Here is a 22274-nt window from a genome sequence, read left to right on the forward strand (position 1 = left end):
AGTCCAATCACACGGTATTTTAAGACATTCTATAATTTATCTAATGTCAATTCATCAAGGTATTTACTCCATCTTCTGAAATACCCTTCTCTTCTGTTTTAACTTCATCTATGTTTTTGACTATCATGGTTCCAGTGTTCTCAACTGCTCTGAGATTTTTAATTAAATGCCAAAACATTTTTCCAACTACCAAATATTGTTTTCTAAGTCATTCTCAAAATCTTCCGAAGTTTTTTTGGCATCTTTCATTTTCTTCATGTTCCAATAAGGTTTTAGTTATCAATTTTTTTAAAAATAATACACTGCTTGATAAAATTAACAGAACATATAGAAACTGTGATGTAACTAACTCATGCAGCTTGCGATGAAGTGGAACAAAATTTGGTATAGTGGTGTACCATAGAATAACGATGAAATGAGGAGACTGCAAGAAACTTCAGAAAGGTATAAGGGGCATTTATAGGGGTTGTATAAGAATTACCAAAAATGGTAACAATGCAGAAGTCGATACAAGATGCTCAAAAATATTGTCACATGATATCACTATGGCATATGATTCCCTTCCAATGGCTAACCAGGTCTAATGGCAGACAATGCTCGGCATAAGGGTGTCTATAAGATTCTGTGGCAACGTATCCCATTCTTCCATCAGCACAGACCTTAGCTCACCAAGTGACTACACAGTTGGCTGTCAGTGTGCACACTGATGTCCAAGGGAATTCCACACATGCTCAATCAGATTTAAGTCTGGCAATTGTGCTGGCCATGGCAGTCATTGGTATCTTCAGTTTCAAGATATTCCTCCACTAGCTGAGCTTTATATGCAGTGGTGTTGACATGCATAAAAAGAAAATCTGAGCCAAATGCACCCATAAAAAGTCACACACAGGGTTCGAGGATCTGTTCTCAATACCTCTGCACAATTAAAGTACCCCCTATCAAAAACAAGAAGAGGGGATGCATCCTTTGATCATTAATCCACCCCACACAAGGGCACTGCCTCCACCATAAGTGTTCTTTTCTCTGATGTTGGAGGGATGGTATTGAATTCTTTGTTGTCGGCAGATGAAATAATGGTCTAGAATCTGTTTGTAGTCTAAAATGGGACTCAGAGAACAGAACTGTCCCCACTTGTCAGGGCTCCAAGTCACATGTTCATGGCACCAGTTTCGACAAGCTCTGTAGTGGTTTGAAGTTAATGGGATACAAACCACTGGCTTCCCTGAGTAGAGGCCACTTAAATTGAACCTTCTTAACACAGTCCAGTTGGAAATCCTTTCATCTGTGGCCACAGCAACCTCAAGAGACAGTTAATCATAGGACATCATAGAGTTTCGTCTTGCTGTTAGAACCAGTGTGGTCTGATCTGCTTAACGTAGTCCTTGAGAAACTTTGGCCAGCTTTTCTTGTAATGGTTCCAGTGCTGAGACGACACTACATTACACATTAAGCCAGTGTACCACCTCTGCCTGTTATCGTCTGGCTTCATGTCATCCAATGGTCCACCATCTCAGAGAATCATCTAAACAATGATTACTTGCCATCCTGAATACTGGAGATGTGGCTATCCCACTGAGGAAGCCAAAAAAGTGAGAATGAAGTGATGTGGCTCTGTAAGGTGGTTTCTATTGCATTGATTTCTATTGCATACTCAGTATTTGAACGCTAGGATGACTATCATATCAAATATTCGCCTTCAGCGGCACTGTTCACAACAAAATATTCATGAAAAACATTTTGTTCTGTTAATTTTGTCAATCAGCATAATTTTTCTTTTCTCTAACTCTGTGGGTCCTGGGCAATCTAATTTCCTGTCTCTACAGACCCATAATATAATCTAGAACTTGTGATACTTCTTGATTATTATATAAAGAAATGATGAATGCTGCAGCCACTGCAAGTGGAATCTGTAAAATGTATATTAAAAATACACTTATTTTTATATAGGAAAATCTTTCAATGTTATCCAGTGATGACACTTAACTGCTACATGCCTTCACTCTTTCATAATTTTACAAGTTATAATTTCACAGGGGGGGGATGCAGAAACCACTTTTATATTCTTAATCCAGTTTTTCACTCTTATTTAGTTGTGCTTGAGATTTCCAAGAATTCCGCTTTTCCAAGAGATTTCCAAGAATTCCGTCTTCTAAACAAGCTCCCATTTTTATGGATTGCTGACTTTTTTTTTTTTTTTTTTTTGCAAGTGGATGCTCAGTTTTCTTTCTGACTGTTCACTTCAAAATGGTAGATGGCTATCTTCTGATTTTTCCCCTAATGCTGGTGTTACCAAGGTTTAGTTTTCCCACTCTTTTCCTCTTGTATATGAATGATTTCTTCCATTGACTGGAAGTCTTATTCATGGTTTTGCTGAAAATAGCACACTACATTCCACCTTTCAATTTCAGAAGCCTTGTCCTGTGCAAGCAGCTTCAACTTCTTGAATATCCTTCACCAAGTCCTTAAATGCCGATATCCAGCTGATTCTTCAATGGGGCAAAGAAAACTTAGTTAACTTTAATCCCTCTAAAACTCAATCCTGTTTTATTTCTTGAAAACAAGAGTCTATTCATCTTCAGTGACTCAGAGTTCTAGAAAAGATCACCTATCTCTACTAGGAATTACCTAATTTCTAATCTCTCTTGGAATCTTCCTCTGCATCCAAAAAACTAATTTTTCTTTCTCACTCTTGGTATTACTTTTCTTCTAAACAACTACTTAACTAAACCATACAAATCTCAAATCCACCCTACCACAGACTGTTTCTGCATCCCCAAAACCTCTCTCAGGCTTCTAGACTCCAATCAAAAGAGGGAGGTCAGGTTAATTAACAGCCCATCTTTTAGACAGTTTCTCCAGTCTATCTCACGGACTTTCTGTTTCTGCTGAATGCCTTTTCTGTCAGTATTTCCATGGGCACTGTTCTTCTGGGTGGCATCTGTAATTCCCCCACTCTCTTCCAAACATGTTCCGCAACCAGTAAGCATCCATTTTGCCAGCTCCAAACTCACAGAACAAACTTTACCTCTTCTTCTTTTATCCTTTCTACTTATGTTTTTCTGGAACAACCTTCCTTCACATGCATTTCCTGAAAATTACAATGTACAGAAATTAAAGTCTAATGTCAACAAGTATCTTCTGTCTTCTCAACCTGCAACACATACATGGTGGTTATAAGTACTACAGGTTCTAATACTTTTAGTCTGTGATGTATTTATAAAAAAAATAGTGTGTATATATATAAGTACACAAAAAATATTAATAACAAAAAAAATTACCCATTGCTGCTTCTTTGGTTAACTTGTTATGAACACGGGTACACTCATCCAACATTTTCCTCAGATCATGGTCTGGTTTTCTATTAATTAAAAAACTTTCAGTGCATAATTTTGTTTCCATGGTTGCTGGTCTAACTGTTTCTGTCCGGCCATGTTTAAAAGCAGCTGTACTACATGATTCATATGTAGCTACAAATTTTTCTTGATGCTTATAGAATGCCATCTATTGGAAAAGTAAAATAAAAAAGTAGAGGTACAGCAATTCACATAATAAAAAAGATGTGGTAAATGCAATTGAAAAATTAAATGAGAACATTTAATCACAATGAGTTTTAAATCTTTTCACAGTATAGTGAACCTACAGTATTTGTATACAGATTGCAGATAGTTCTGTCTGCAGTTCTTTTAATCATAGTGTTTACCACAATTTTTTTTATTTATAAATTTTAAATGGCTACTTGTTGCTAATAAAGTATTTTGCATAAACAAGAAAGTAACACAACATATCTCACATTATTAACCCATGAGAAAACATGCTCATGCAAAGTACCATAAATTTAAAAATTAAAATATCAGAACCACATCAATGTCAATTTTAGTAGTCCTTAAGTATTGTTTTTACTTTCAAAGTGCATCACTCAGTGTGTATGAATTGGAAAAGTACGGTCATAAAAAATAAAATAACAAGAGTAACTCTCTTCTGATGCACTTTAAGCAAGGAGTGCTTGCTCATGAAAGTGTAATTAATACATCCATCCTCTCTAGCTTCCTTCTCTAGTTGAAGCGATTGGATTCAGTGAGCTGTTGCTGCAAAGAATCATTGCAACAGTGGCTCACTGCTCCTCACAATGAGAGAAAGAGTGTGGTGGTGGTGAAAAAGACCACATGAATATCAGATTTCTTGAGAACACTACTTTACTACTAGCAAAGCATAGTTTTCACTACTGCTAGAGATTGTCTGCATACTCTGTTCATTTTATTTGAAAGTTATTGTTTTAGAAGTTGGAAAATTACACTATGCTCTAGAGTGGCATTTCCGAAACTGGGGTCCATAGACCAGTTCCAGAGAGTCTGTGAAATGTTCAGAACGGATATCAAGTAATATGTGTTTATTTTCCTACAAGTATAGTGATAGAATCACAATGAGTTTTATAGAATATTACTTATTTTCGATACAATTAGTATGTATACAAGTTGCTTCCCTAACAGAGCAAGTTCAATCCCCACCACTAGTGTGTGTTTACACTTATGCACTTATGAATCGTTGACACAGTCAGCTAACAGAAAACAGCTTGAAGAGTTGTTCTGTGACTTTCAGGTGTTTCAGCCTGAAGCAAACCTTTGGTATATATTTTTTATATATACTATATAATATCAGTATAGATACACCACAGTTAATCCATAAAATTAAACCATACATACGTAGTTTTAATTATATCTCACATTGTGGTTACCTTCACAACGAGATACCAGGTATTGCACTGCTTCAAATAAGTAACGCTTCTCTAGTAGAGAAGACTACTGTTATTTATTCTCAGTGAGCAACACCACCCAGACAGCACCGTTTCAAAGCTTGTTGGCCTGCCATTGGTGGGTGGGCAGGTACCCTGGTAATGCAAACGTACCATCACAGTTGTGAAGTTAATTCTACAATATGGAGATATGCCAAATGGTGAACAGAATGATACTGTATTTAAAGATTAAATGAACAAGGCATAATTCCATATTGCTTTAAATTAACTATATAATATCAGTGTAGATATTATACAGTTAATCATCTCTCATATTGTGGAATTAACTTCACAACTGTGACGGCATGTTTGTATTAACAGGGTACCCGCCCACTCACCGATGATAAGCCAACAAGCTTTGAAATGGTGCTGTCTGGGTGGTGGTGCCCATTGAGAATATTTTGCAGTAGTACTACTTAGTAGTAGTAGTGGCATGTGATGCAAGAAAGCAAGTGTATGAGCTGATGCTTATGCAGCATCAGCCAAAAAAAAAAAAAATCACACCATTCCCTCCAAATTCCTGTCCACTTCCTCCATAAATTTATTTAACCTATCAACTTCCACAATGACAGATGGAAGTTTGTTCCAACAATTAACCACCCGCTGGCTAAAGGCAAATTTCTGCACATATATTCTACATCTCTCTTTCCTTAATTTGAATTTATGCCCACTTAGGTTCGTAATTTGAACAAGTGGAAGGATCCCATCAGAATTCAGCGTGCTCAACCCATTCAAGGCCTTATACACCTCAATCAGATCACCGCGCAGGTGCCTAGTCTCCAGCCACTGCAATTTGCAGAACTTAAGTCTCTCTTGGTAAGAGGATCCCTTCATTCCCCTCACCAATCTTGTTGCCCTTCTCTGTACACGCTCAAGCAAATCTACATCCTTCCTAAAATGAGGCCTCCAGACCTGTGGCCTTACCATTGCTTTATACAGAGAGACAATCACCTCCTTTTCCCTTCTAGCAAAATTCCTATATATCATTGACAAAACCCCATGACCTGGCAGGCTGTCTGCATTGCTCAGAAAACTTCATATCTGACTGCACAATTACTCCCAGGTCTTTTTCATTTTCTACCACCTTAAGTGTAGTACCACACAGTTGGTACGTTTCTCTGGGGTTACTTCTACCCTAGGTTAAACTTCAGTTGCCACTTCTCATCCCATCTGCCCAAATTTTCTAATCCTGTAGCAGTAGCACACTGCCATTACTGTTATTAACAACCCTGCCAACCTTTGTATCATCTACAAACTTCGGCACTAAGCCTGATCTGCCCAAATTTTCTAATCCTGTTGCAGTAGCACACTGCCATTACTGTCATTAACAACCCTGCCAACCTTTATATCATCTACAAACTTCGACACTAAGCCTGATATACCTTCATCAATATCATTGATAAATATACAAAACAACAGTGGACCCAACACCGAACCCTGTGGGACTCCACTAATAACATTAGTCCACGAAGAGCAGCACCCATTGATTACCACCATCTGTCTTCTCCCACTCAACCATCCTTTTATCCATTGTAGCAACTTACCCTTAAGTAACAGCAGTCTTCTCTACTAGAGAAGAGTTACTTATTTGAAGTAGTGCAATAGCTGGTATCTTGTTGTGAAGGTAGTCACAATATCAGATATGATTAAAACAATGCCTTTATGCTACATACGTAGTTTAATTTTGAGTTAACTAAGATGTATCTACACATTTGTACAGTGAATGTACAAATAAAATGATAATAAAATACTGAATTAAAATGCAATAAAATATACTAGATTAAAAGTGCTAAAATAACTGAAGCTTTCAAAGGCTTCTGCTTTCTTCCTCAACAGTGCCTCAGCACTGTTGAGGAAGAAGGCAGAAGTCTTTGAAAGCTTCAGTTATTTTAGCACTGTTTAGGAAGAAGGCAGAAGCCTTTGAAAGCTTCAGTTATTTTAGTGCTTTTAATCTAGTATATTTTATTGCATTTTAATTCAGTATTTTATTTATTAGCAGTAACATTTTATTTGTATAATCACATTTATTTTGTTTGATCTACTGTAAATTTATTGTAAATTTAAATATAAAGCTTTTTAAGATTTTGGTATTCATTTTTACTTCAATGGTTGGTGAGAAACGCTAAAAATCATAGTATGAATATACCCAACCCCAGAGGCCTATTTGAAGATAAAGCCAGCAAGTTTTACCTTTCGAGCATTGTTGTCAGAATTAACTCTCCAGCTGATAACAAGCCGCTGTGAAAGTTGAGTGCTGTGGAGATTTAGAAGGGGTTTTTCCCAACACATCACAAAATTTCTCTGCAGCTGCAGAATCGGCACTGGTGACTTCACTGCATACTTTAATGTTTTGTAAACCAGCGCGATGCTTGAACCAATTAAACCACCAATTGCTTGCCACGAACTTGGCTTGGGGTTCACCGTACTTATCCTTAATATCTTCATAAATAGTTCTTGCCTTTTCTTGAATGGTCATTGGACTCAGGGGCTTCTGAATCTGATTTTACATCCATATTATTAATAGCAAATATTAACATAGAACAACTCTGTACTGTTCACACACAAAGTTGCCTACATTTTACAAAAAATATATGCTGAATGATCAAAGTCTGAGAGTGGAGTTGGTGCTGCAGCCATCTTCCCTCATAATACCATCTCTGTTTCGCTTCCAACTGAATGCAACAGTGATACGGCTGAATTATGTGCCATCAAGCTTTCCCCAAAAAATATTCTCCATCTGTCCATTCAAATAAAGTGTAATATATACAGACTTGCAGAGTGCACTTTTCACCTTTCAAAATTCCTCTTCACCAACACAACCTTTAATAAAAACCATAAAAACTCAGCTGATCCAAATCCAGGATCACCAGCAAGTAGTCATTTTGCTGGATCCCAGGCAACACTGGGATAGCAGGGAATGAAATTGCAGATTATGCAGCCAAACATTCATCCAACAGAGCATCGCCACATTATTACATTCCACATATTCACTACAGATCCAATATAAGAAGTATATGTAAGGAACAATAGATGCTTCTCTGGAAAGCTCAAATATGTAACAAGCTCCTTCAAATAAAATCTGAACCATGGTTATGAATTTCCAGTTTCTGTGTAAATAGAAAGGAAGTCATCCTAGCTGGAGCACAAATCAGTCACAGGAAATGATCCTCTGCAGCATATGCACTGCAATACTCTGCTCATAATGAAGCGCATTCTTGTTGAATGTATGTTATACACTCATGTCTGAAAAGCCTCATTCAGTTTTAAATTTTGAAGCCCCTTTGACACTTTGCCATATCATAGGTATTTAAGCAAATCTCCTGGAATTCTTCTGCTTCCCAAAATGAATACATCTATATGACCATTTCCGATTGTTTTTACAGTCACTCTGTGTGATCTACCTTGTTGGTGGACACAATATGGCCTAAGTAGCCCTTGCACCAGAAATAACAATATCAATAAGCACTTATACATATAAATATAAATATATAAAAAAAAGTCTGAATAAAAACAATTTGCAGAGGAAGCACAAAATTTACAAAGCAGAATTCATAAACGTATATTTCTACAATAAACAGTGCCTCCTGAAAACATAATGAGAAAACAGTTTCAATCCAGCAAATAAAATATTTCATGATGATAAAAATTTATTTTAACTACCTGAAATGCAAGCTGTATAACAGAATCTGGACTTAATTTGCAGTTCTTGATATAATTCCTATTTATCTTTTCATACTGTAAGGCATTTAGCTGTAAACAAGAAGTAATGTCTTTGTACTTTTCTTGGGCCTTTTGTATTGCAGATTTAGCAATTTCATCAAGTTTGAACTCTGAAAATAAATTAACTTTTATATGGACATAAATATTTAGAAAAGGATTAAGGTAGGAATGTTTTTAAATTAGAAGCAAGGAAACTCAGGCTACAAAACATCAAATGTACTTTGTCTATAAATTAGATGAGTTCTAAAAGTGATTTGCCTGTTTATGGGATGAAATGATCCCAGCAAAAATTTTATACTCTCATCCAGCTAACTCAGTATCACTTAAAAAGGCCATAAATATATTCTTTTCATCATCCACATAATTCAAACTTAAACCTTACCAACAAGAGATCCAGAAAATCAGATGATTTATTTGATCTTCTTTCTAACAAATAATAAATATTCATATGAGTACTGAAGGGAAAGTTAGCTTCCTGAAGGCATTTTGATAATACTGGGTTGGTGCCTCAAGTATAACTTTATCCATCTTATAAAATAACATTAATAAAAGCAAATTTATGCAAGGAAGCAAGGTTTATTCAACATCAGCCTTCATTTTTTAAAAAAAAGCTATCAAGTTTCATTCATATATCAGTCTAACTCAATTTTAACCAGCCAGTGGTGGCACCCCAATGTGCAGCACAAATGGTGGTATGGCACCTGCCAGATGTCAATTTACATTTTAATTTCTGGACAAAGTTTTGTATTTTAAGTTCTGCTTTAACATTACCAATATTTCATCCTTTCTAAATGAATTACAATACTTATTTCATTTAATTTCTTTAAAATAAAAAAAATTAAATAGCTAAAAATGCAGCATTTTTTACACTTGTTACTTTAAAAAAAATCAAAACATATTAATTCTAGTGAAAAAAAAAAAAAAATTAGACATAAAATAGGACATGAACCAATTAGTCTCATAAATTTTCCGGTCAAAAAGCCTATTAAATTTCTACTGTTTAAAAGCCTGTTTAATTTTCTGTTGAAAATTAAAAAAAAAATTAAATATAAAATATTTACATGAATCTATCAGCCTCATCCATTTTCCAGTTTAAAAGCTCATTAAGCATATAAAATTTTAAACATGTGCACACACTTATGTTTCTGCTTATTATGTTTACAAATGCTTTTAAAAAATTTAAAAATATATGTATACATCAGATACTATTCTTCACTTCCATTTTCAAATTTTTTCAAAACTTATTTCAAATTTGGTGTCTTTCACAGCATGTGAAAATTGAAATGTATGTATCTTGCTTCCCACTGAGCAGCATCCATCTTGAATGATATTGTGTTTCATGTGAATACTGTTTCATCTTATAATTGATGCAAAAGCAATAACAAATCTTTCAAAAACAACTCGAGTGAGACCACAGATTTTTTTTTTTTTAATCTAATGGGAGAGGAAACCTTGGGAGAGAAAAAAAATCAAGAACTATTGCAGTAAAAAGCTTGACTACATATACAAAGCTAGAAAATTTTTTTAGAATTTTAACCATTAATTAAAGGGTTATTTAGAAGCATTATTTTTGAGAAGCACCTGTCAGGTGCTGTATAACCATTGCTGGGTTAAATTTACATAAGCTCTTAAGTTCTATAAGATTAGATAGTAATTTATTTCGACAGTCAATGAGCTATTGGCCAAAAGAGAATTTTTCCTCAAGTTTACATTAGGTGTGAAAGAAAAAAGATATTTAATTTACTCAGGCTTTTGGCCTTAGGTCTGGAGACTGTGCAATACAAACACTGAACACTCTCTCTCTCTCTCTCTCTCTCTCTCTCTCTCTCTCTCTCTCTCTCTCTCTCTCTCTCTCTCTCTCTCTCCCTTTCCCCCTCTAAGAACGCACCATTAAACTAACCATGTTGCTCTTTATACTGTATCTAAACAATTACCTTATCTACACAAAATTAATTCCAGGATTAAAAAAGGAATTATGCAATAAAAATAATTATGTAATTCTGAATGTTTTTCATTGTTCAGTAAGCTAAGAGATTGTTTGTCATTTGAATACATATAGTATAATTTGTGTAGTTCTAAAATTACATAAGAAATCTGTAGCATTATTTCAAAAAACGGTCTCGTCAATTTAATACAATTTGCATTATAGGCAAAACCATACTTTAAAATTGCATAACTTGAAATAATTGTATGTGTGACTAGAATAGTTTTTTATATAAAGGATATTTTTGTTTTTTGTAGGAAAAAAAAAGTGACAGGAACAGAAACTGAAATTTTAGGGTAAGCATTGAACACTCACAAAAGAGTTTCAGAAAACTTGAACGTGTACGAATTCACTGTACAACTGGTAACAGAACTCTATGAGATTAATCAAGCAGTAATGCAGGGTATTGGCAAATGCATCTGCAGACTACGCAATTAAGGATTACTGGAATTTAGCCTTTATCATTCCTTTCCCGAAGCCAAAAATCAGGAGGAAGAAGAGTTATATACAGGTTTATTCCCCCTTGAGAACTTAAAAAAGTTAGGCAATGTATACAGTGCATTGCATCTCAGGCATGTTAAATTTTTTTCTTAAATTAATCGATTTTTTTTCTGTGATTAATAGAAATTAAAAGTAAATATAGCTATCTTCTTATCAATTAATTACTAAGATTATAACTTTATAGGACACTTATAAAGCTTTATAGTTTTACTTTCTCTAAACTTGGTCATTCAGTTTAATTACAACTGTATAATACTTACTACTCTCCTGGCATATACTTTTTTTAAGCCTCTCTCTCTCTCTCTCTCTCTCTCTCTCTTTTTTTTCCCCATACAAACTGTATGGAAAAAAGAAATAATAATTGTCCAATTTTAATGAAATTTGGGATGGCTAAACAAACTTTTATAAAAGAACTAAATATAAAATTTAACGAAATTTCACCCACTAGATGAAGTGTTGTACCATACAAATGGATGGATATGGTGAAGATAATAGGCACTTATGTATATGAGGTGTGGCAATAAAGTTCAGAGAATGGTACAACAGTGGGCATATTTGATGATTTTTTAAAATAAACAGAAGCGGCATGTTATAGTTCAAACTTCTTCTAACGGATGGAGCACGGAGATTGTTCCGTAAGCTAAGAGATTGCAAGTAACAACAAGTTTTGTTAGTAGCAGTAACGTTCCATGTTGCAATTTTATGATGCAACAAATGAATATCAAATTTTGTTTTAAACTGGGAAAATCTGCAAAGAAATGTATGATATGTTAAAAATAATTTATGATGATGAAATAAGTCATACCATTGTGTTGATGGTATAGGTGGTTCAAAGATGGATGTGAGGATGTGTGCAATGAACCAAGAAGTGGGCATCTGTCAACCTCTCTAAATGAGGAGAGAGTTGTAAAAGATTGAGAAACTGTGGCAACAGATTGCCATTTGACCCTCAGGATGATGATTGATGAGTTGGATATGAAAATAAAGATGATTCATGAAATTTTGCATGAAGATTTAGAGAGGTCTGTGCAAAATTTGTGCTGCATAGCCACATGGATAAGTAGAAGCAACAAAGAGTGTCATCAAGTGAAGACTTCATCCACATTTGTCAAAAGGATCTTAATTTCCTTGATTGTATTGGATTTCAAAATCATTAGACCCAAAAATTTACATTTACAGAAGTCCTAGATCAAGATGATGCTGATCACATTTTTTGACAAATCGGTGTACTTCACAAGGAATTTGTACCTGAAAGGGAAGAGAGTCAGTGCTGTGTTCTACATACAGCTGCTATTCAAAGACTACGGAAGTGTGATCCCCAGGTGAGGTCACAATTTTGAGAGAAGGCAGCTGGTTCTTGTAACATGACAATGCCTCCACCCATTCCACACTTGTGAAGACATTTCTGACAAAACATGGCACTGTACAAATCAATTAACATCATCTCTTTGGCACCTTTGCTGACTCTTTTCAGAAACTTTTAGAATGATATAAAAAAATGCATTCAATCAGGTAGCAATTACTTTGAATAAAAATAAAACTATTTTTGAACTCTTTCACTTTCTGTTCTTTTTATTGCTACACCCTGTATATATAAATACAGTCAAACTTGGTTATAATGAGCACAGAAATAACGAGTAGTATGGCTTTTTGCTCATTACAGCTGTGTGCATTATTTTTATAATGCACACGGCTGTAATGGCAAAAAAAAAAGCCATAATGATTTCAATTTACGTGTATTCCCATAAAATCACTCATTGTTTATAACGAGTGTACTACACAGATATACCATACTAATTTTGGTAACTATGCAAGCATTCTTAATTGTACGGGTAGTCGAAAAATCCCAATTCTTGGAATAGACAAAATGAAAAAGAAGACTTAGCTTTTATGACCACCCACATTGGATTAGCGGCCAGTTTATGACCTTGTCCTTTCGGAGACAGGGGCTATACAATAGTGCATTGGTGTTCTGCTTGTCGCATTACCCTATTTACAGATTGTCTTGTATTCACTGAACCATAAATTTATTTCAGGACTTCTTAAGAACTTTGTATGCAGTTCGAGACTTCTAAGAACAAAAGAAAGTGTCTCTCGATTTGCAAAAAAAATCGAAATTATTCATGAGTTAGAATGTGGTGCAAAAAATGTTGAAGTGTGTAAAAAGTTTGCTTTGTCCTCTTGAACAGTATTGACATTGTGGAAGAATAAATATGTTTACATATCAGCACTGGAAAAGAACATAACCGGGGGAAAAAAAAAAAATTTAGAAAGTCGATCTTACAAACGTCAATGAAGCATTGCTTCAATGGTTCACTACACAAATAATTGCTGGATTTTCAACAGATGGTCCAGACCATCTTGAAGGCTCAAGTGGAAAAATTTGCTAAACAATTTGGACACGATGATTTTGTATGTAACAACAGTTGGTTGGATCGATTTAAAAACCGAATACAAGCATATTAATACTATTTTTTTCTCTCTAATATTTATTTTTGTTTTTTGAATCTATCTTTTATCAAGTTATTGAGATAATATTAAAAAAAAACAGGAGGTAGATTTAACTCATCACTGATATAGTGAGTAATGGTCATAACAAGGAAATTTTGTCGGTTCCTCATTATAACCAAGTTTGACTGTATGTGTGTGTGTGTATATTATATATATATGGCAAGATGGGAGTAAGATGTGCAAGTGCCATATCCATACACACCTAAAAAAAAAGTGAGATATTAGCAGTAACATATTTATACAGAAGCATTATAGTTGTTAAAAAATGCATTGCGCTTCATAGGATCAGAATAAAAGAGAATTAAATGTGGGAGTGTTAAAAAGGGAGTTTATTGTATATACACAATAGGCAGAAATACACATATGCAGTTTGAAATTTTGCATGCTTAATGGTGTTTAAACTCCTATAACTGGAAAATGAAAGAGACTAGAAAATAAAGCAACTAAATTTTATTTTTATAATGTACACACACACACACATTATACACTGAGTTGGCTTTGCACTAGCAACACTCCCTTGTGTAGAAATGAACTGGTCTATGAGGCTGCTGAATGCTCATAGTCGGGAATGGCTGATATAAGATTTCAGTTTGCACATGTGGCAATCAGTTTTTGAGTGTCTGCAAGGAAGAACGAGTCAGTGTCGATATCTTTTCATCAAATGTGGAATTATCGTGAGGACAAGATGTACAGGTGCCAGTATCTCAACAATAGCCAACGTTGTTGATTGTTGGAACAGGCTTCAATCTGTTGTTGTGAAAGTTGGTTGTTTTGAATAAATTCAAGGAACTAGACAAATTCTTGCAAGTTATGGATGGGTGAGGTATGATATATATATATATTTTTTTTGGCTGATGCTATATAAGCTTGCTTTATTGCATCATTTGCCACTACTACTACTATTACTACACAGACCTGGTTAAGTGTTAGCAATGCATGGTGTTACAAGTTGTTAGGCCACTGACTGGCTCGTCAGTGGCCTAACAACTAAAAGTTACATGTGGGATAGCCACATGGTCAAAGCCAGCAGTGAGCCAGCAGCCATCATGTGTCTCACCTTGTAACAAAGCTGCACAGTGGCCTTGCTAATCACCCAATACAATGTAGGAATAGCAAGATGAATATCCCCAATGACTTAGTGTTAGAGGTCAAGTGGCAACACGTCCCCCCCCAACTGCATGTATGAGTTAACTATCCACATGGCCTATGCATTGGACCTTAGCTCATATAAGGCATGGCAGTCGACAGCCAACACGGATACCCATGCTCACTGCAAAACCCAAGAAACTGTGCCTTGCATGGGCACATCAACATCAACACTGGACTGCTGCATGTGAAATTTGTTGAATAGTCTGATAAATTCCATTTCCAACTCTTATCATGTTAGTAGGCATATCCACATTTGAAGCAAGCAATATGAGAGCATGACACCTGGATGCACCATTCATGCTTCAGCAGATTTGAAATGATGGTGTTATGGTTGGAGGACTGCTTTCATGGTTTGCCCTGGGTCCTCTGATCACTGTTAATCAATGGCTTGATGGGAATGCCTACCTTTCTATTATCATCAAGTACACCTGTTAGTAATGACAATGGATCAAGATAACTCCAGCATCTGTCAACAAGACAACACATTATGCCACAAGGCCCAGAAGGTTGCTAACTAGTTACAGGAACATGACAATGAATTCTCCTCCATGCATGGCTACCACCTCACCTAATCTTAACCCAATTGAGCATGTTTGGGACCTACTGGAAAAGGACAATCAGTGATATGACCATCCACCTAGCAATGTGTGGACATTACTGGACATGTTGTAGCTATTGTTATTGTTTGGTTTTTAGGAGCATTAGCAACTAAAGCCATATTGCTCCGGGATATGCGGTGGTCATTCCCTGACCTTTCCACATCCTCCGTATTTGATAGTGACGGACTCGAACCCCGGCCTAATCAAGAAGTGGGTGCTACGCACTGCTGCTCCTTCCCACCTGGCTACGGAGGCGCCACATGTTGTAGCACATGGGGTTGCACTACCACAGGATACCCTGTAACACCTTGTGGAGTCTATGTCAAGATGTATTCCGGACAAACTGTGGTGCAAAAATGTATTAAGTAGGTGTTTGTAATGCAAAGCCAACTCTGTGCTTGCGTGTGTGTGTGTGTGTATGTACACATTATACTACAAAAGAAAACAAAATATGAAACTTTCTTCCAAAAGGAGATAATTGAAGCTCTTCTCTAAAACAAACAGTTCCAAGAGTTCGGAGATCAAGCAAAAGATAGTCAATCAAGTACATTTGCTACGACAAATAACATGCCCTCAAGAAAATATCTAAAATTGTTCTACGAACAAGATGCAAAAGTAATCTTTAATGAGTATTTCTTTCTTTAAATTTCTTAGACCAAATGTCCAGCTTGCATTCACAAATAGGACAAAACTGGCTTACTTTAGAGCTTAAAAAAAAAAGAAGACTGAATTCCTTAACTAACATGTACTCATGTGTATGTAATTCCTTTATTTTAACTGTTGTAAATAAAATTATGTTCTTTAAAAATTCAGGAGAATTGTAGACTTTCTTTGCAGTGAAAAACATTACTGTAAAAACAGTAGTAATAGCCTTTATCAATTTTTTGTTATCAATTAGTTAAAAATCATTTCTCCTTTTCTCAAGAAACTATTTTCACAACTAAACAAAAAATTGATAAAGGATGAATAACTTTTATTACTTACAGAATGAATCACATAAACAAATGGCAGAAAATAAACCATTTTCTTTACAGTAACTGGTGTTAAACAAACACAAAAGTAAATTTTTTTTCATTGTTTTCACATTAAATAGTAGTATTAACCATTACAGTGGTCTTTTTTAACCTCACTACTTGTATCAAACTCTTTTGTTACCAGGCACTCATATCTTAATGCACAGTCAAGCAACAATGCAAATAGCAGAATGCATGTGTCATGTGTCTATTGCTTCTTCTCATTCAGACATCCATTTTTTTTTTCCTAGTGAAGAATGGTTAACAAACATTGAAATCTCATATATAATTAAGTTCCTTTGAATGAAATTTTCACTAAAGACTTAGTCATTCAGCAAGGAGGAGGCTGTTAACAATAAAGCCAAGTATGGTCTGATGTGATCTGGCAAGGTTCCCAAAACATTACCTAACTGTACAGTACTTTTAGTCAATAAGGCTAAATAAGGCTTTTGAAAAATTAACATAGTATAAAAGTGGTTATGTAGAGAAAAAATTAAAGTTAGAGAGAAAAAATTAGTGGAAAAATTGCCATGTAAGATCATTTTTTCCTAATTATATAAGTTCCTCTAGCCAACATAACAAAACAAATATATCACGAAGTTCAAATGACAGATAAATATCTCCAGCTACAAAGGTAAGTTACAATTATCTACTTATTTACACTTTTGCCTTTTTTTCTTTTATCTTGTGACATTAACAATGTCTGTGAATGGTTACAACATTAAGTATAAGCTCTCAACAATAGTATACTGTTAATATAATGTTTGAAAAGATTATCTTGATCAAATTACTTGAAATGAAAGCAGTTCACTTATCAGTTTAAGAAAGTTTATCAGAAAGCAGTTTAAAATCTATTTATTACTATCAGTGTGTAATAATCATGTTTCACATATATTTTATCCTCTGCTTCTTCAGTGATTGAACCATCATAAGAACATCAAAGGACATAATTTTTATAATAATGAATAAAATAATATAATGAACCTTTTATCACTATTTAAGAGGATTAAATAAACTTAAGGGAACTTTTATTTCAAATTTATAATTACATGCTTAAATACATCTGAATGAAAATCATCTTCATTTTCCATTAAGCATCCTACTTGTTGAGTTTACAATAGTTCATTTATTCATCTTCTTAGTTTACTATGTCTCATGTGCCTACAGGTTTCCGATCCTTTAATATTTTTATTCACCTAACGTTATCTGTGTGTTTTAACCACTTTTTTTTTATTATACATACATTCATTAATAGGTTGTATTTAGCATTGTTTTCTAATATCTTTGTGTTTAACTTTAATTCAATTTTATATATATATATATATATATATATATATATATATATATATATATATATATATATATATGTATATAAACAATAGGGATGAATATAAAAGTTATTAGCCACTAGATTATAGCCTAAACTAGATTATAGACTGATGTAATGTATAGTACTTATTGTGCTTTTACTATAATAACCATATATATATATATATATATTGCATACAACATATTCTTTAATTTAAGATATACACAACAGAACCTGGATAAGAAATTCCCGCATAAGAAGTTTTCCTCTGTACTAGGTTTGATTTCTTAAGTCCCAATTTCAACTTTATATGTTGTAATATATTATTTTCCTGTATAAGAAGTTTCTCGTGTAAAAAGTTTTCCCACATAAAAAGTTCATGATAAAGAATACACAGTGTATTATTATAATGACGTTTTCCCAATTAATACGTTATTTAAATATAGAAATCATTTATTTTTAATATTAAACAATATAAACATTTCAACCACTGAAATAGGTGAAATGGCATCATTTTTGATATTCATGTATCTCATAATGTGAATGCCTTCAGAATGAGTTGCCCTGATATTGCACTACCTCGAATAAGCAACGCTTCGACAATGGATTCTTGAATAGGCAAAACTTTGCCAGTGGATTCTCAGCAGCCTGGGTGGTGATATCTGCAAAATTGGTAAAGTGTTGCCTATTCGAGAATCCATTGTCGAAGTGTTGCCTATTCGAGGTAGTTCAATATCAGGGCAACTCATTGTGAAGGCATTCACAATATGAGATATAACAGAAACAATGCCAATTCACCTACTTCAGTAGTTGACTACAAACTAAAATGATGGTAGGCACTAACTTGTTTGATTAGTAAATTTTCCGTAGTCTGAGGCTTTCAGCACTAAAACCTTTTTAGTATAAACATTTTGATATAATGGAAGTGACATATTGCAATTGTTTTCATCGACATCCATAATTGGATACATAGTCCACTTTAAACGTTAAGTTCTGATGGTTGTGAAGAGTTCTGAATTACTTAGTAGATTATTGCTCTGTCTTACTGTAATTGTGACCTTTTAAGGTGTGTTAAAACTCCAAGGGAGCTCATTCTTCCAACTTGGTAATGAGTTTAATGAACAGAATGTTAAGAAATCCTCAGTTTAAAAATGTTTCTCACAGGCAGAGTAAAATTTTTATAAATTCTGAAATAGTACTTAAAAATCATCTTTAACCATCTTTATGTATGTGTATCTTTTCATTTTTAATTGCATAGTTAACATTCCATACCCTTAGTTAATTTTCCCTTCTAAGAAGTTTTCCTGTGTAATAAGTTCTAAACCTTACTGTAATTGTGACCTTTTAAGGTGTGTTAAAACTCCAAGGGAGCTCATTCTTCCAACTTGGTAATGAGTTTAATGAACAGAATGTTAAGAAATCCTCAGTTTAAAAATGTTTCTCACAGGCAGAGTAAAATTTTTATAAATTCTGAAATAGTACTTAAAAATCATCTTTAACCATCTTTATGTATGTGTATCTTTTCATTTTTAATTGCATAGTTAACATTCCATACCCTTAGTTAATTTTCCCTTCTAAGAAGTTTTCCTGTGTAATAAGTTCTAAACCTCCAGTTTTCCCTTGAAAACTTCTAGGAAAACTTCTTAAAAGAAAGTGCTTAGTTTGTGCATACAAAAAAAATGTTAATTTTTGAGTAACTTATATTTTGTTATTGGCTTACTAAATATATAAACCATGAATTATTTCTATTAGCTTATTACATTAATCACAGCAGAAATATGAAACATGTATTGATTTCCTATTGCTATTAATATTCATTAATAAAAGTACATTACAAAAATGCTATCTGCATGCTACAATCTGATTACGTGTTGCTATTTGTTTAATTTATTAAATCTCATAAGACCTGTGAAATATATGTTCCATTGAAATTTTTATTAAAAATCCAGGAGGAAATAAGTATTAACCCATTGCGGTCCAAAATCATTTTCGCTGTTGTTCCCATGAAGTTGAGTTCTAAAATCCAAAATAATGACTACTTGAAATGTGATGTTCAAAAATTATTTGTTTTTTGTCTTGTATGGTAAAACATAAAAACTCTTTAGACATTTTAAATGTTAATTATTTTATTACATATTGGTTATTATAATTTTAGTGTATGTGGTATATCTTGAAACTTTCAAACCTGCAATCCCAGTTTTGTGGAGCATATCTCACACTACCAAATTCTTAAAGAATGTTCTTTTTTCAGGCATCTCCTACTAGCTCAACAAGCAAGTTCTTTTGAAACTGCTTGTGATGAAAGTTCTTTTGAAATGGATCATCCCAAGATGAACCTGTTCACAACTGAGACTTTTGGCAGTTGACAATTCTGAAAGCCATTTCATAATCTGACTGAATGAATAATTAAAACAGTAATGGCCATTTCCATCTAGGCTGACCATTCCTTGCACCCATATTTCTTGTGTATTCACAAATAATGATTGGTTTTTCTCCCTGTTAACTTTTCCTGTTGTGACTTCGGTTTTGGTATTATAGAAAATAGAAGTACGGTTTTTTTTTATATCTCTTTTCAAAAACCAACAGTTCTGTGCCTTTCAACCTTCCTGTAGTCTTTATCTCTGATGGTAATCTCTCTGTGCTATCCATCATAGCACCATTTAGGTGTATATTTAGTTCTTGTGTTGATAGTTGGATACTAGTGCAAAATTGGCCAGTGAATAAATGAAATCCATTACCCTCAAATACTGTGAAGCATGATCCTTGCGGAGAAATTCAAGCCTGCTCTTATCAGTAGCCAGCTTTCAAAAACATGGTACAACAGCTGACACACAACCTGTTTCAGGGTCAGCTAAAATAAATACATGATGGTCCATTTTGACTTTTGAGGATTATATTATTAGAATGAACTTCTAATTTGAAATCACCAGTAGTTTTGTCTAATGCAATATTCTTTACTAGAACAAAATATTCATGAAACCTTTCATTCAGATAGCCATTCAGTATTTTTTTAGTATGTATGTCCTCACTTTGAATTGCTTTTGAAAACAAAAGTAATTGAAACCCATGTTTAGTCTCTAGAGCAAAGTTTCCGGCATTCCCCTCCCCCCATACTTCTCCTTCAACCCATGCATGGTACAAAGTACTACAGGTTTTGATACCTTTCGTGTTTGGGGTTTTCATAAAAAAAAAAAAAAAAAAATTGAAAGTGGGGGACATAAATAAAAAAATTTGTTTGTGGACAGAGATGGAACATCCAAAATATCTGCAGAAATCTTTTCCTGCTAAATACAATCTTGAAAAACATAATTCTGTCTGTCCATTCTTCAGATCAATATTCCTTTATATTAGTTTATTCATTTAGTTCCATGTAACACCAAAAAAAACCCACTTTCTTCACTTCATTCAAATTCAGAAAGTTCTAATAAATTACACAGATCTAAATACTTCAGTTCTAATACAGAGTATATGATACTATGTAACTTCTAAAATGAAGAAAGCAAAATTTGGCTATAACAGCTCTTGTGCCATTAAACCTCCACTCCAACAACAACTAAAATGATGTAAAACAACTGCTGCTTGCAGTTAACAATTGAATATAAACATCAGTCTAAGTTTTCCAATTGTTACATGACGTATAAACTGGTGGCAGTACAATAACTATTCCAGCATGATGCTAAAACAAATTTCACAGTCAGTAACACTGACAGTCACAGTGGCTTTGATACTGGATGAGAAGCAGAATTATATGGTGTTGCAATATCAAACCACAAAGGGTTAAAAACATTGAGTGAATATTATTATGTATTGTGACGTATGTGGAGTGAAATGAAAACAGTCACTATTATATATTATTAGTTAGTTAATTAGAAATTAATTGGTAACAAGATAATTATTTGCTTTTCAATTTTATTAATCATAGAAAAATCACAGCCCCAAGCCATATTAATTTTAAGCACATCCTCAAGATAGATGTGATAAGTCTCCTCCAAGAAAATGCTCAGCAGTTGTTGATTTTTAACAACCCATCTACTAAATCATGTCACACATGCACTAACCATTCTTTGAAACATCCATCTTTTTCAGCCAATATAACATGCTCCACAATATAGGCAATGAACCTTATGTAAAATATGCTCATATCCTTGGGAACAGTGAATTAAAGCCTTTACCTTTGATAATAATGTACATAGCATCCAGGTAGGAAGTCACACACACCACATGCCAAGTGAACAGAAGATTTTAGAAACTCCTCTGCAGTGCTCAGATAGTAAGATATATAAACTATAGCAGCCAATGAAATAAGCTGGGTAACATTCCTTCCCCCCACATAAGGAGGGAGAGTAACATAGAGATTGCTTTCAGAGTTAAAATTGTCCCAAGGAAATTTGCATCTCTGAGGATCAACCATTAGTCTATTTCTTTCAACTGTACTCTCATAAGCCAGCAACAGTGTGACCAAATTTTGTCTAAGCAGTACTATTCTTATAGACAGGAGCATGGGTCGACTTTACAATCTGTTAACTGGCCCGGGCAAAGAGGTTTTACATATACAGAAGTATTTATCCATGTGCCATATTTTCTCACCAATGTATCCAAAAGAGGGGGATGGTGTCCATTTCTATTAAAGAAATGGTGATGTCCATTTCTATTAAAGAGGTAAACTGTATGAAAAACATGCTATATAAAAAAAAATTAA

At 34.1% G+C, this 22274-nt stretch overlaps 1 protein-coding gene across 1 annotated transcript in view; it reads right to left on the bottom strand.

The window, feature by feature from the left end:
• Positions 1-22274, bottom strand: part of CPT2 (Carnitine palmitoyltransferase 2) — a 127448-nt gene that overhangs the window by 19540 nt on the left and 85634 nt on the right. The window contains exons 10-11 of the mRNA XM_090381154.1: positions 8450-8619; positions 3279-3501 (exon numbers count right to left, since the gene is read on the bottom strand). Coding sequence (XP_090237280.1) covers positions 3279-3501; positions 8450-8619 — 393 coding nt within the window. The remainder of the gene's footprint in view (positions 1-3278; positions 3502-8449; positions 8620-22274) is intronic.

This window comes from Mastigoproctus giganteus, chromosome 9, assembly GCF_048544385.1.
Source record: "Mastigoproctus giganteus isolate SK-2022 chromosome 9, ASM4854438v1, whole genome shotgun sequence".
In the NCBI taxonomy this organism is placed as follows: Eukaryota; Metazoa; Arthropoda; class Arachnida; order Uropygi; family Thelyphonidae; genus Mastigoproctus; species Mastigoproctus giganteus.